This window comes from Prionailurus viverrinus, chromosome E1 (genome assembly GCF_022837055.1).
Source record: "Prionailurus viverrinus isolate Anna chromosome E1, UM_Priviv_1.0, whole genome shotgun sequence".
Classification (NCBI taxonomy): Eukaryota; Metazoa; Chordata; class Mammalia; order Carnivora; family Felidae; genus Prionailurus; species Prionailurus viverrinus.
This window is the reverse complement of record NC_062574.1, coordinates 16497704-16513597: the sequence shown is the minus strand read 5'-3', so window position 1 is coordinate 16513597 and position 15894 is coordinate 16497704. Positions and strand designations below refer to the sequence as shown.

Below are 15894 nucleotides of genomic sequence, written 5' to 3'. Positions count from 1 at the left end.
TCATTTAGCAAAGTGTTTTATTCAAAAGCTTCTCAGCACCATCTAGTTGTCAGAAAGAATGGTATCACTTTTTCCTGCCCACCCAACTCCCAATTCCAGAGGCAGAAGGTAAGCCATTTGGCCAAGCTCCCCTTGATGATTAGAATTCAGATCATGATATGGTTTTGGCTGTTTTCACACTCCTCTTTTTCTCTAAGCCTCTACTTAACCCTGACTTGAGTAGAGCTGTGCCCCCCCCCCCCCCCAAAAGTTCCAAACAACAGGAAGGAATCATGTCAGATCTGATCAACCTCCCATTCCTGGGCTATTAGAGGCATATAAAATTACCTTGAAAAAACCTGAATTCAGTGACTGCCATCTAGGAGGGACAGTGATACTGTCAGGCAGCATGCAGTTTGAAAGCTCAAATCTTAGGACAACCCTCCCCCAACTCTACTCTAGAAACACGGAGCATCAGGTCCATTTTCTCTCCATATTCTACAATTGCTCATCCTCTCCTGTCTTATTAAAACAGACACTAAACCAAACCTCTTTGACAGACTTAAGACACACAATTACATCTGATTAAAATGCTAAGAGATCCTGAGCTGTTGGAGATGAAGAGAGTACATAGTGTGACCTGATCTTTCCCTTTAAGAATATTTTGTTTCATCATAAAGCACACTTCTCCAAGAGGTTCCTGGAAGAGCAATCCAAGTATCTGACTGTGTCCTGTGGGAACCCGTGTAACTTTGGCTTCAGTCCCTGGGTCTGTCCTTTGTAGTCACTTCAGGTCCCATGGGAGGAGGAAAGAGCTGCAGGCAGCATCACTTGGCCAAAGCCCCCATGGGGTCCCACGCTGGCAGGACAATGGGTTCCTGCTCTAACACAGCTAGCACCTCTTCAGGGACATGCTTCCTGTCCACAACCACTTCGTAGACATATTCAGAGAACCATTCATCTGTCATGCACAGGTAACCTGGAGAAAAGAACAAAAGCCTCATGAATCCAGAGGCCAAGGGGAAAAGAGCAGAAACCCCACAGGCACTATAAAGAAGTTTGCTACAAAACTAGTATTTGCACATGTTTTTCAGCTTTCTCATCTATAACCTCACTTAATCTAAGTCTTATTAACTATTCTGTGAAGCAGACAAGCCAGGCAAGGCTATAGTTTTATCAGTTAGAAAACTGGGGCTCAGAGTAACTAAGTGACATGTCCCAGTCACACAGGTGAGGTTCAGACCTGGGCCTTAAACCTAAGACTGTTACCAGATCCCATGCTGTTCCATTGCCCAGGCCGTCAGGGCTAAAGAGAGCATGACCCTGAAAGATAGGTGGAAACGCTTCTTGTTCATACAGCCACACCACGGGGATTAATCTCCATCTAGGGTCAGAAGGGCAAGCACACAGGGTCCATTCTTACCTACCTTCTCACCATCACTGGCTGTTCTCCTACCTTTCTCGCTACTGTAAATTCCTACAACTAGCTAAGCTGGAGAGCTGAGAGGAGACCCGAGGGGGCCATGTCGTCATTCCCAGGAGCCCCCTTTAGCAGATGATACTGTATAGGTCAAATGATAACAGTCTTTGCTGGCCTCGTGGGAAATCTGATGTGAGATCAGGTAGAACTGGAAGACTGAGACAGCATCCTGACCTCTCTTCCTCAGGAAGGCCCAAGCGTTTCTGGACCTCCAGTGGGCAGACTAGAGACCGGCACAGCTGTACCGGCACCCAGGCGGGGAGCTCAGCTGAGAGAAAACATGGCGTCATCAGCTATCCAGCCATCTTAGAAATCTGCCCTTTCCCATTGGGAAGATTAACCCATATCTTGGGCTCCACTAGAATGAAACAAATTCCCCTTCAGGAACGTATTCCAACACACTTAAACAGCAGGAAAACTGCTTCACTTGAGTCACTGATAATATAAAGAGCAAAATTAAAGCGAGAGACTACAGTGTGTGTATTTGAAACAAGAATCGGCCAAGGAGAGAGCAGAGAGCACAGAACTGTGAATATACACAGGGGTCCTGCTCCTCCCATGCAAGGACTCACAGGGACTAGCGATCATCTTCGTCATCATCACTATCGTCACCATCGCCCATCTTCCCACGGCACCTGTTCTATACCAGACACTTGAGCCATTTTTCTCTCAAAGTGTTTGTGCAAAGCTATATGCTATATCCCTTCTCACTACAAAGAACCAAGAGAAGTAAAGCAGATGCAGGTATTTCTCTCAAGGCGGTCCTCTGGTGTGGCAGTTATCAAACTTCTCAGCCCTGGACACAAACTGTATGTATTCTCTTAAAATTACTGAGGACCGTGAAAAGTTGTTTATGTGGGTAATACCTACTGATGCCTACCGTATTTGAAATTAAAACCTTAAGTTAAAAATACTAATTCATAAGAATCAAAAAACATGAATGTAAATAACATATTTTTAGGAAAAAATAATTATGTTCTCCAAAACAAACTAAACTTCAGTTAGAAAAGTGGTTTTGTTTTACAATTTAATGTCTGGCTTCATGGAAGACAGACGAATTCTTGTATCTGCTTCTGTCTGCAATCTGTTGTTCTGGCTGAAGTAGAGGAAGTAAAATCTGGCCTTATACAGATAGGCTGCTGGAGAAGGGAAGACCCTGCAACCTCCCTCAAAGGGAGGTTGACACCTTTGACAACTGCTGCTCTAAATGCCAGACTGATTTAAGTAACTAAAATGCAACATGAAGGTAAGCTAAATGGTGCAACAGAGGACATTATCTGACATAAAACCACAACTATCTTGGTGAGGTCACCCTATGCCCAATTCTCCTCTTCACCTCTGACAGAAGCCAAAGACAGCTCGCTCTGATGTGGCACAGGGTATCTGTTCTCATAAGAAAACACCCCAGAGAAGTGCCCAAGGGCTCCTTCCAAGTCATGTGAGGGAACACATCTTTGTCCGTGGATGCAAGCCTCCTGATCCGGCTCTCTTCTTCTCGGCAGGGGAGACAGGAGAGGGGAACACAGACAAACGCTGTAGCCTGTGCTGTTTCTGGTTTCTGTCTTAATTATATTCTCCAAAGGCCCTGCTTTGCTTGCGTCAGCCAGTCAAGGACGTGGCCCTTACTGTCACCTGCACCACTGCCAGTAAGTTCTATCAACGGATAGATAGTTCTATCAACTGACATCAACTCTCAACTTGGTCAGCTGAAGGGCCAGTACTTGCTGCATACTAAGTAACTGCTTCCTGAGAAATTCATTATCTGCCCTCCCCAAAAGGAGTTTTCAGTGGGCATGGAGACCAGACTACTGCATACCACACCATTTGAGACATCAGTCATCCTCCCGCCCCCACATAATGCAGGCTAAATCAATCCCTAGCATAGCTCTGGACAGTGAGGCAGGTGAAGGACAGGGGCAGATTCATGTAATAAAGTTCTGTGTCCTTATGACAATACTATCATCACACAATCAAATGAGTCTTCAAAGAATGCACAGAGAAAATGGACAATAAGTACATCTACACTATCTTGTTCCAAAAGCAGATCAGATTAAGTCCTCACAAATTAAAACTCCTATCAATTGCAATCCACCCTTTTAGGACCTGCCTGATTAGTCTCTCTCTTCAGGATATGAATTCTCTGGGGGCCTACAAAAACCTCACAGTCTAGGTGGCCTCCAAGTAATTGCACCCTGAGTAGATAATGAACTTGGGGCTGCTCTAACTGTTGTATACCGTGTGTCTTGGGAGTTTGAGATTAGGATCAGTATGTCTGAAACCCAAGTGAGTGCTGTGTAAGGAAGCAGCAAAGTACCCATTCAGGCAGGTTTAAAGTGGCCATTTTGACTTGAACAAAGTTGCAGCTTCTAGCCCTTAAGCACTTCGGCAACTAGAACAGGCGTTCCCCAGGGAAAACGGAACAGAAAAATCTGCAACAAGGATCCCAAGGTTATATTTTGGGAAACAGGTAAATAGATAAAGTCAGCTTTAGGAACGAAGGTGAAATTAAATTTTGCTTAAACTTTAAAGTGGTTGTTTATATGCAGTGAGAAAGAAATAAAATAAGTTGGTCCCTCAAAAAAACTGGCAATGTTTCTGTATTTGTTAAGAAAAAGGGTAGTGTTGGTCTGTAAAGAGAAAAACGGTGTCTGTTGATACAGCTCTAGACGGATTAGGCCAGATTCACTCAGAAACAGAAGAGGTGTGAATAGGTTAGTTTAAGGGAAAGAAGATCTTTACCTGAGAAAACAGTTTTCTGAAATTCTACCAGAAATCTAACATTTAACCTCTCAGACTTGATTAAGGGGATAAATACACCATCATTCATGATTAGGTCAATTTTCTATCTTGAGCTGTCTTTGGTCTACGAGGTACTTCACCTCACTAACAAATGATTTGTGACTAACATGGGGTGGGTTTTTTAGGGCTATTTTTGAAAAGAATGTGACAAAATCAAGTTTCTGTTCTGCTCTGATGGGTGTGTCTGGCAGCATGGACCTAAGGAGGTTGGACTGTCAAGGCCTCATTAAATCACTGCCAATCTTTCACCTGATGGTGATAATGCAAGGTTGAAGAAAGCCTCCGAGAAAGGAAAGCAAAACCTCACTGGCATTGTTCTATTTCCAACTTCCTAATAAATAGTGAGAAACAGCTTCATGGAACATAGCCAGTCATTTAAAATGAAGTTGCAAAGGCTATGTAGCAACATGGGAAATATTTAAGTGATAAAAGTAAAGTATATTAAAAATGATATACCCTATCTAATTACAACCATGTTACAAATCCAGATACACAGGTGAAAAAAACTTACAAAAAATAACAAAATGATAATTTTATACAACAGGGTAGGTGATTTTCCTATCAAAATTTCTGAATTCTTATATTGGTTTTTGACTTCAAATACTAAAGATTACCCAAATAATTAACGCATATTAGAACAGACTTTGGAAGCATGGGAGGAGAAGGAACAACACAAGGAGGAAGAGGAAGAGGTGGATGAGGAGAAGAAGAGAATAAATTTAAAAACAGCCTACAATCCCACCACCTTGGGATAAACCCTGTCCACATTTTACATACAGCCTTTGATAGTTACTGCGGGTAGACTCTATACATTTAATAAAATGAGACATCATACACACTCTTTTATTACAAAGTACCACACAAGCTGTTTTCCAATGCATCTCTTTCCATATTGATTAAAAAAAAATACACCTATCTACACCATAATTTTTAAGTGCTGAATTTGTAGGAGTAAACCAATTATGATCAATCCCCTACTGTTGAAGTCTGGATTGTGTTTTCATGCTTAGAAACAACATTGCTATAAATATTTTTGCAACTAAATCTTTGTACACATCCTTAATTATTTAATTTTCTTATTTGTGTTTGCTTGCTATTTACAGTTTTCTTTTGTAAAGTGCCTGTCTGGCACCTCTGCCTATTTCACCTGGTGTGTTTGCCTTTTTCGTAGTGATCAGTAATAACACACTATATATTTATATATTATAATGGTGGCATACATTTTTTCCTATCATATAATTTTCACTCTAATTTAGTCTAGGATGCTTTCTAGTCAACTAAAACTTTTTATTTTCATGAAATCAAATTTATTAATCTTTTCCTTTATGATTTCTAACTTTGGTACTATGCTTAATAAACATTTTTCTACTATTATAATAAAAAATAAGAGAAAAAAAGAACGATGAATGGTAAGAAAACATGATAAGCATAGTCTAAATGAAAACCCACCACTCACTAAGGCCTTGGCACAGTCTAATCTCCAATTAGGAACACATACAATTTCAAGAGATAATTAAATGGTGATAATCTGTCAGCCACTTTTGTTGGGTACCCACTGTATAAAGCCGTTGTAATACCTTACATTTCTATTGAGTGTGTTGCAAATGTGCAAAATGACACAATCCCTTGAAATGGAATTTGGCAATATCTAGACAAATTTCAAATGCATTCACCGCCTTCACTAATGCCATTTCTGGGACTTTATCCCACAGACACACAATACTTGCATGAACATAGTATGTATTTATGCACAATAACTAATACTTTTTTAGCACTTACTATATGCCAAGCACTGCTCTAAGCATTGTGCATATACTAACTCACTGCAATACTGTTTGTAATAGCAAAAAAACTGGAAGCACCCCAAGTTCCATTAGTAAGGGAACTGATTGAATAAACTATGGTACATTCAGACAATGGAAAATAATGAAGCTGTCTCGATATGGAAACATACTGATAGGAAATGCCTCCAAGACATGCTGTTTAGAGGAGTGAGAGCAAGAGGCAGAGCAGGGTAATACGGCGTGTTACCTCTGCTGCACTAAACCACACTGCAAACATACAACGAAACTAACAGAAATGGTAACCTGAAAGAAGGGAAGGGGAAGGGAGTGGAGAGGGACAGAAATGGAAAAAAAGCCTTCTCTTTATATGCTTTCTGGCAATTTGATTTTGGAACAATGTGATTTTATCATTTGTCAAAAGAATTACACTTTCAAAAGCAAAACGAAACAAAGGCATATGCATAAATCTGTAGGAAGCTTCACTTCACAATGCAGTTTCACATCCACTGCCCTTGTTTTGATTGTAATCCTACAACAATGCTACAAGGCAGGAAGGGTTGGTATGAATTTTCTAAAGTCGTGTAGCCAGTAAGTAAAGCCCGCATTCAAACCTCCATCTTCAAATTCAGAGTCTTTTCCATGAGGTTCAGCTTCCTTCTAGAGAGTGCTCAGAGGCTAGGTAGTTATGGCTTAGGCAATAAATAACAGCACGTAATCTAGTTCAGGCAACTGAACTTCACCTGCTCACACATTCCACATCAGCAGTCATGTGCCCAGTTTTTGTGAGGTTTGCTTATAAGGTATTTTGTATCTTTAACTCAGAGATGCCATGTGTTCCAAGGGCATGCACTGAGAAGACAGAGAACAGGTTGGGGTGGATGTTTCAAACACAAAAGAGATAGAAAGAAAGAAAGGGAACCGCAAGTGCCATTTACGAGACAAACACTGGACACTAATATGAGAAGAGGCTTCTTTTCCCTGCAGAGTTAACACAAAAGTTTGGCTATACGGTGAGTTTGGCTATTCAATTTCCTGAACCTTTCACTGATAAGAGAAAGGATACTCTTATAGCTTGGTATTACCTGTGACTTTTTTTTTTTTCCCCTTTCCAGAAACAAAAGCTAGAGAACTTACAGAGTGAAAAATATGGTAGGGAAAGACGGCTGTTTTGGCTTGTGGGTTGTGTTTCTTTAAACCATCAAATCACAACCAAATTTAGTTATAGCAGAAGCACAGGCTACTGAAGAAGTGTCCTCTGCTAAGGAGTCCAGAAGAAGCCTGTCTACCTCAGGGCTGAGGAGAAATGGCAACGTACCAACCAGTCTGATTTCTCCTTTTCCTGGACCCGTGAGCACGACCCAGGCGAGCCTGAGAGCACACACAATTCTGCCAGATCTTGAACGATGGACAGGAGAGGCAAGTACAGATTTACGTGTCATCCAAGGGTCTATTTTCTCACTGAAACTCAATGACTTCTCTCTGACCCCAAAACTATCATGACTCCTGTTTCAGGCAAAGCTTGCTTTTCAATCTCGAAAGCTCACACTATTTCTTGGCCTCATTCCTCAGATGTGCTGAAGCACGCTCCACATGCCAAGACCCCTCCTCAGCTACCCTTTCTCTGGCTGGCCTCCCACTTCCTTTCCCAAAAAAGTCGCAACCCTAACACCTTTCTTCAGACTCCACTCACCCTTGAAGACTCACTAAGGAGCCTTCACAGTTCAGTCACTCACCAGCTACCTTACAGTTTACCCCTATAGTATGCTGCACTTCATCCCTATAATTAAAAACTACATGTGCGGCAAGATTTACAACCTCAATCGTCCCAGCTTCAATCCTCCTGCCCTCTCACTGCACCTAGCATTTGAAGGGATTAGTCCTGCTGATGTGGCAGAACAGCATCCCCATCCCTCGTACAGTTTCCAAAACCTGCCTAAACGCCTTTTCCCTGGACGCATCTTCTGACTGCTCTGCCGCAGCACGATTTACCACCACGTTCTCCCGGATGCCATCTAGTCCCTTGACTCCTTGCTAACCCCTCACCCACCTCAGCTTCAGTGTCTTCCTCCTGTTTCCCCTTTGTGGGGGCCCTCCCCAGTTCCCATTTCTCCGTCATCTGCCCCTCTTGGAGAAATCATCTCCTTTTCCTTTTCTGGGTCTACTTATCCTATATCTTACAGTCTGAGGAGCACACCATGAGTGCCGCTTCTGTCACATCATGGCCCTCTTCAAATCCCCTTCCTACATCCCTGATGAAGAAGTATAAATTCCTTGGTGGGCCAGACATTCACTCCACCGTGGTCTGCGCACGGTTCCCTGCACCCCATCAATAAATGTGAGGTGATGCTCCTGCTAATGGTTTTTCCACAGCACTAGGTTTATTCACCTCCACTGCTTTCTCTCACGAAACTAAGCCCACAAGATGAGTTACTCATCCGGTAAACTGGTGATGTAGCACGATGGTTGCACTACAGTCCTGAGCTCTTAAGAGGTCTGAAACTGGAAGTGAGGGCAGGTTAAACAGCTCTCCTCTAGAAGAGAAAGTTTAAGGGGCCTTCTTCTTGTTCTGCCTTCATTTGTCCATAGGTAATACTAGTGACAGTCACAATGACAGCTAATATTCCGAACACTTCTTATATGCCTGGTACAGTTGTCGCGACAACCCAAGGTAGGTATGGTTATTATCCCTACTTTATAGATGAGAAGCATAAGGCTTAGGTAGGATAAATACCATGACCAAGGTTATACTGCCAATAGGTGGGACTGCCAGGACCTGGGCAGTCTGGCTCTGGGTTCTGTGCTTCACCTTTATCCTTCTGAAACTAATGCAAATACACCTTGGAGACGATCAGGTGAAAACAGTAGAAAGTAAACACATGGCACAAAACTCTATGATGAATATGAGGATATTTGTCCCTGAAACTTACGCCTGGTTACAGGTCAAGAGGAGCCACTGTCCCATAGTTTGTCCCCTCTCACAAACGGTAGCCCTTCTTAGTCATACACTTTGATAAGGAAGCAGCGGTCGATCCGAGATCACAAGCTTCCTTTGTTTCACTCACTCACATGTACTATTTTTTAGCCCAAGTCATGCAGCCTCTTTGGTTAATAAAGATAGAGGATGAGAAGTCCCTTTGAAAGAACTCTGATACTTGGTAACAGCAGCACTTTTCCCAAGCTAGAAGAGACATGAAAACCCTGCAGTACAATAACAAATTTGTATCTTGCCCCCTTCCAGAAAGTCAGAAGCTTCTGTTTTTAGCTCATATAATTTTCTCATTTCAGTATATTCAGCTCAATATTATCTATAATTTACATTACTTGTGCCAGAAATACAAAACTGAATTTCAAATAGGTCTGCAAATAACAGGTTACCTTTTATAGGTAATAAACATTTTTAGGGAAGCTGCCTCTGTCAAACTAAGAAATCTGAGTCCGAATTCTACCTCTGACACAGTGCAATCCAAGTAAATCAAAACCTCTCAACAAGTTTCAGTTTTTTCACATAAAACATGGGCATAATCACCCATACTCCTATCCTGAGTTACTCTACCTTGATACCAGGAGGAAAAATAAATACAAACGCATCAGCAAATTTTGAATTCTTATGAAGCAAGATGCTATGAGCTATATATACAGAGTACCTCTGACAGAAATACAGAATACCCATTAAACTCTTCAGAGTTATGTAATAGCATACAGTTTGAAAAACGCTTTCATACATTATTTCATTTGATGGGTATATACAAACTGTAGGACATCATAAGGAAACAGAAATTACGTGTTACTGATAGAAGAATGTGAAACCGTAAGGACTTAAATTACTTTCCAGGATCTACAATCAAGAAAGTAGTCACTGTCTCTCCTGGTTCCACAATATGATATTAGATGAAGGATATGAGGACTTTTTTTTGCCTAGCTTTGGACATACTGTCTCCAAAATCATATGGGATAGTTTGGCTGGTGAGGCTGGTTTTCCGGAAGTAGGAGAAGTCCAGATATAATCTGAATCAACCACATAAATTTCTTTCTAGAGTAATCTCTAATATGCCGAAGTCTCTTTAATTGAAATCACCAAGAGACTCTCTTTTAGGAGAAAGTCTGAAAATTCCATTAAAATGAAATCAGGAACAGAGAGGCTACTTGTAAGAAAAGATGAAGAATATAGGTTAAAAACAAATTCAAATGTTCATGTATCTGAAAGGCACAACAGGAATTTGAAAAATGAAAAACTAATCTTGGTTCAAAATGAAAACTAGGAGAGACAAAATTAAAAAAAAAAATTTTTTTAACGTTTATTTATTATTGAGAGACAGAGAGAGACAGAGCATGAGCATGGGAGGGGCAGAGAGAGGGGGAGAACCAGAATCCAAAGCAGGCTCCAGGCTCCGAGCTGTCAACACAGAGCCCAATGAGGGGCTCAAACCCACAAACTGAGATTATGACCTGAGCCAAAGTCAGACACTTAACCGACTGAGCCACCCAGGCGCCCGAGACAAAATTTTTAAAAGAAATATTTTCTTTCAGTGACCACTGCAGGATGAAAATAATATTCTCCCTACCCTCACTTAAAGACTGTGTTATTTAGTATACTGAAAAACTAAATAAGAACTATGTTATGACAACTCCATGTTCAGAGCTCTGCTGTATCAGATTTTAAAACTAGAATACCATCTCATGACTAAGTGAACGCACTGGAGAAGTAAAGTTCCATAATAAGACTGGTTCATTAGGAGGAACATCCAAGAATTCAATTTATTGATGATCAGAAACACCTTGTTATATGCATGACAGAATGCCAATAATTATTGAAGCTGGGTGATGGGCACGTGGAAGTTCCTTAGTACTATTCTGTTTACTTTATATGTGCTTAAAATTATCCATGATAAAAAAATAAGAAAAACAAACACACACATTATAAAGCAGCATGGACAAAATAATTCTGGGAAATTTGGGATATTTACATAGTTTTTTACTTGCTCAACTCACAACGTGCTAAATTTGAACATAAAACTTCACAAGATACCCCACCCCGTTCCCTTATTATTCACATTCCCAGCCATAAATGGTGCTCTAGGAGCCCAGTTTCCCGACATCAGCCATTTACACGATGTCTCCAGTCCTTTATAGTTTTATATGTTCCCTCAACCACTAGTTTCCGATCACCAAAGATCATGAATTGTTCTGTTGTTCTGTTATTCCATGAGTGGAATAGAAGCTACAAGAACAGAGAAACTGAGAGGAAGTAGAGTTCAGTGGTTAAGAAAACTGGCTCTAGTGTCAGACTTTCTGGGTATAATTCTGGTTCTATCACTTATTATCTAGATGACCTGCAGGTTATTTTGGCTTGAAGAGTGTCCTCTTTTCAAGTGATTTTCTGACTAAGAGAAACACCAAAGGTTATTTCCTCTATTTTAAATTCTTAAATACTTTACAAACCATTTTACTCTAATAAGTCTACCAACTTCTCCAAATGGTAGGCAATGTAACAAGTCCCAAGGTCTGTTCCCTTATCCAGTTGTGAAATTCATTTCTTTTTTTTTTTTAAGATTTTAATTTTTTTAAGTAAACGCTACACTCAACGTGGGGCTTGAACTCACAACCTTAAGATCAAGAGTCACACGCTCTACCGACTGAGCCAGCTAGGCAAGCCCCCCCCTTTTCTGATACGATCCATAAACGTACAAATCACACAGCTAAGTATTTTAAGAAGCAGGTGCAAAAAGAAAGCCTTGTTGGTAATACAACATGTTAGATATGCATCCAATTTTCAGTCCAGCTGACTAAGAATACTGGAAGTCACCAACATGAAGTAACCCAATGGGCCCAGTAAGACAAGAATGAATTTCTCTTTTTATATCTCTTGTGGTCAGAAAGTACTTTTGTTCACTTGGGGAAACAGGACCGATGGGGAAGACCAAAGCCAGGACTAAGGAGAGGGCAAGGGCAGCATGCCTAAGTATCTCTGCTCTGTTTACATCTGGCTTGTATTATCAACACTACTTTTTCAGAAACCATCAATCTTAACAGGCAGAAATCCCAAAGAGAATAGTAACAAACTGTTAACAATGTTATCTACAGAAACAAAATCCCAGCATTGCTGTTTAAGGCTGTCATGTCTCCAGAGGGAGCACAAACAGAGCTTCTGCTTCACACATGCCAGCCAATGCCCACCAGGATGCCAGACAGGAGGGCCTCACTGGGGTAAACACATATTGCCAGCATAACAACATACTACACACACTCTCCTAAGGTCAGGCCAAGTATGCTAATGAAGTTAGATTTATGTTTTCTTTCCTTCCTTCCTGTTAAGTAAAAAAGAACATCACTAAGAAACACATGAAAATAATTTATTTATTTTGGCTTTGAATGAACTATTCCTTATTCCCCACTCCTCAATTTCTTAGCTTTTAGTTCTCCACTGAAATGCTTTGCTCTGCATAATCTCAGGCATTTTAGTTATTCAAGAACAACAACAAAAAAGTTAGTTTAATCTTAACTAGACAGCTGAAGATTTCACCAAGGATTACAGGCAGATCACAAGGATCAAGACCTCAGTTCTCTCAACATAATGGAATAAATTAGCAAAAATAAAACTTTTATTAAGTAAAGAGGTATAGTTGAATGGGAAAAAAATAATAGTGGCCCAGAATCCTCTTTAAGAGTAATTAACTCCAAAGTAATAAAGGCAATAACTCACACTACACAAAAAGAGCACTTGTCTGACTTTATGTGTTTATTCTCTCTTAAATGGATACTACCACGTAGTGTAAACCCTGAGAGGTTTGTTGTTGTTGTTGTTGTTGTTGTTTTGTAATGCAAGTGCCTGACTTAGGCTTTGATTGCAATGGCATTCACTGCCAAGATGTTTATCTCAAATAAACACATTGTCAGCCACATGACTAGAGAAAGAGCCAGGCCACCTCCCCCAACTGAGGCTCCTTTGTTTTAGAAATCCTAGTTGATTTCAGTAACTGACCATTTAGGCCACTTGCTTCTTCTCTTCCCACGCTTTAAGTTCCTGCTCTTATGTTTTAAATTCACCAATCAACAGTGAGCCTGCAAAACCCTAGTTTCGCATTCTCAATTCTATTTAAAGCAGAACCTCAGGTATGTGCATGCTCTCTGTCTACCTGTGACCTCAATGTCTGGCCCCACGTGAGCTGTGTAATTTCCAGGTTCTGTAAGCAATAAACTTTTACTTTTTCAAAGTTTCCTGATGGTTACCACTTAAGGGTATCCTGTAATCATAGTAAAAACCACAAGGGCGGTCAAGCCACGACACCGGCTATGGACAGGCTGAGACCAACAAAAAACACTACTATCTATAAATTGAGTGACTGTGACAGATGGAAAAACATCACAGAAGCAAGCCAACAGGTCCAGGCTCATTTAAACAAACCATAACTTTAGTCCACTTCCTAGACACTAACCATTATGGACACAAGCCCAATTACAAGGGACCAAATTAGACCAAAAATGAAACAGAAGCTACAGAGGTCCATCTGAAGCATTATCTTATGTTGTAAAATGTTACAAATATCAAATCCTTCCAAATTAAGACAAGCTATTCCTCTGCATCCATTTCTTAACTACTACCAATTTGCAGATGTAACTGAATTATGAGTGTCCGTTACTTTCTGCTAGGTTTGTTAAGGTTTCTACTCCTCTCCACCTGATCCCTATGTGTATTTGTCTTAAAACAAAATTCATCATATAAGGAATCACCAATTTTAAAATATGCTGCACTTGGGGGGGATACCCAGGTGGCTCAGTCGGTTAAGCGTCTAATTTTTGATTTCAGCTCAGGTCATGATCTTGCGGTTCATGGGTTTGAGCTCCGCATTGGGCTCTGCGCTGATGCTGATGGTATGGAGACTACTTGGGATTCTGTCTCCCTCTCTCTCTGCCCCTCCTGTAATGTGCATGCTCTCTCTCTCTCTCAAAAATAAACATTGAAATATACTTTAATTCACACCAGTTAATTTAATTAATACGTGCCCACAATCACAGAATAACAGCAGGGAGATATGCAACTATCTGATGATGAACTGCACTAACAGCCCTGGTATTTGTTTACATATAAACACCGAGCTGCTGAGTTTCACAGCAGATCCTGGGGATGGTTAGTCAAAATCTACCAATGATCCTATCACGGGGAGATGAAAAGACTTGGAATGACAAATTAAATGGCTTCCAGGTTTTGGCTCTCATGTATGGGCCCATGCTGCTGAATCACAGCACACTCAAGTTTAAAACTCAGGTTAACAGACTCTTCTAAGACAGTAGTTTGCAAATATAAATGACTGACGCCCCATCTGCTCACTTCCAAACCTCCACACCCTTTCTTCTCCATCTTTTACCCTTGGAAATCCTACGGCTCTGAAAAACATAGCTGGGAAATCACTATCTAAACATACAGGGAGGCAACAGGCAAAGAGCTGCTGAGATCTCTATTTTCTTTTTCAATAAGGATGTTTCCAGCTGATTCCTGATTGGTGGGATGTATGCTGAAGTTTGATTCTAAGTGTTTGGGTATCTACTGGATTTCTTACCTACTTCTCAGTCTCCTAACTGGTCTAGTAAGCTGTGGTTATGGCGTTTTTCCTAACCAGAATCCACTGACTAATGTTAAGAATATGGGCTGGGGCGGGGGGGGGGGGGGGGGGGGGGCGCCTGGGTGGCTCAGTCGGTTAGACGTCCGACTTCAGCCCAAGTCACGATCTCACGGTCCGTGAGTTCGAGCCCCGCGTCGGGCTCTGGGCTGATGGCTCAGAGCCTGGAGCCTGCTTCTGATTCTGTGTCTCCCTCTCTCTCTGCCCCTCCCCTGTTCATGCTCTGTCTCTCTCTGTCTCACAAATAAATAAACGTTAAAAAAAAAATTTTTTTTTTTTAAAAGAATACGGGCTGTGGGAAAGAGTGGCTACAAAATGCCACCAGCACACACGTACAATACTCTATGGTGGTTGCCACTTTGGGTTTGAAACCCAAAAAATTAAAGCATAAAAACACCTTAGAAGGCTTTGATCTACTATGAAAAACTGTCTTGAAATATATGGTCTCAAAAATTTGCAAAGATATACCCTAAACTGTTAGTCAATGGTAATCTCTGGCTGATATCACTATTAGAAATTTTTATTTTCTTCACATTGCTTATATATCTATTTATTTTTCTCCAACTCATATTACCTATTACCTGTTAGCTTTTAGCCTAATTACTATAATGTCCTTATGACTTCTGCCTGGGTTTTGATTTGTCATAATAGAGCAGTTCTAAACAGTAACCAGAGCGCTCCTCTGCTCTTTGGACTTCTAAGGACTCTCCAATAAATGCCTAAAGTTTCTTGCCAATCCTATTCTCCCACTCAGAAGGCTTTAACTTTCTAGAGAGCGCAGTAGGTGAAAATACACCAAATAGCATTTGGTCATTGGTCAAGTGATTCTGGTACAAGATCTAGAAGGGTCAGCATGGTTTAGAATGAATGATAGCACATATTGGTGTCAGAGATAAACTGCGGGTTCTGGCACACCATGCTGGTCACAGGGATCGTGGGGGCACACCAGATCCTTAGATTTTCCATAGAATAATCTAGCTAATAGACTAATTACTGAAAAATACTCCACACTAGTGCAGCTTTTTACTCATATGTGTTAGGAGGCAGAGTAGCACTGACTCCAGTCAACCCCGAGTTAGTATTATCAGATTAAGCTCACCTTTGTGGCCATGATCTTCACCCCATGAATTCTCCACTCTCCATTTCACAAATGTACCATCCTGATCATCCTGCAAAAAAGTGGATAACAGTGTATGGTCTGAAACTAGATCCCTCCTGCTGAGGTGTCACATAATTT

General features: G+C 40.9%; 1 protein-coding gene across 1 annotated transcript in view; it reads right to left on the bottom strand.

Annotated features, from left to right (window-relative positions):
- The window catches only part of BLMH (bleomycin hydrolase), a 45285-nt gene continuing 29391 nt past the window's right edge, over positions 1-15894 (bottom strand). Inside the window, exons 11-12 of the mRNA XM_047831968.1 lie at positions 15757-15826; positions 1-958 (exon numbers count right to left, since the gene is read on the bottom strand). Of these exons, the coding sequence (XP_047687924.1) occupies positions 807-958; positions 15757-15826 (222 nt within the window). The 3' untranslated portion in view covers positions 1-806. The remainder of the gene's footprint in view (positions 959-15756; positions 15827-15894) is intronic.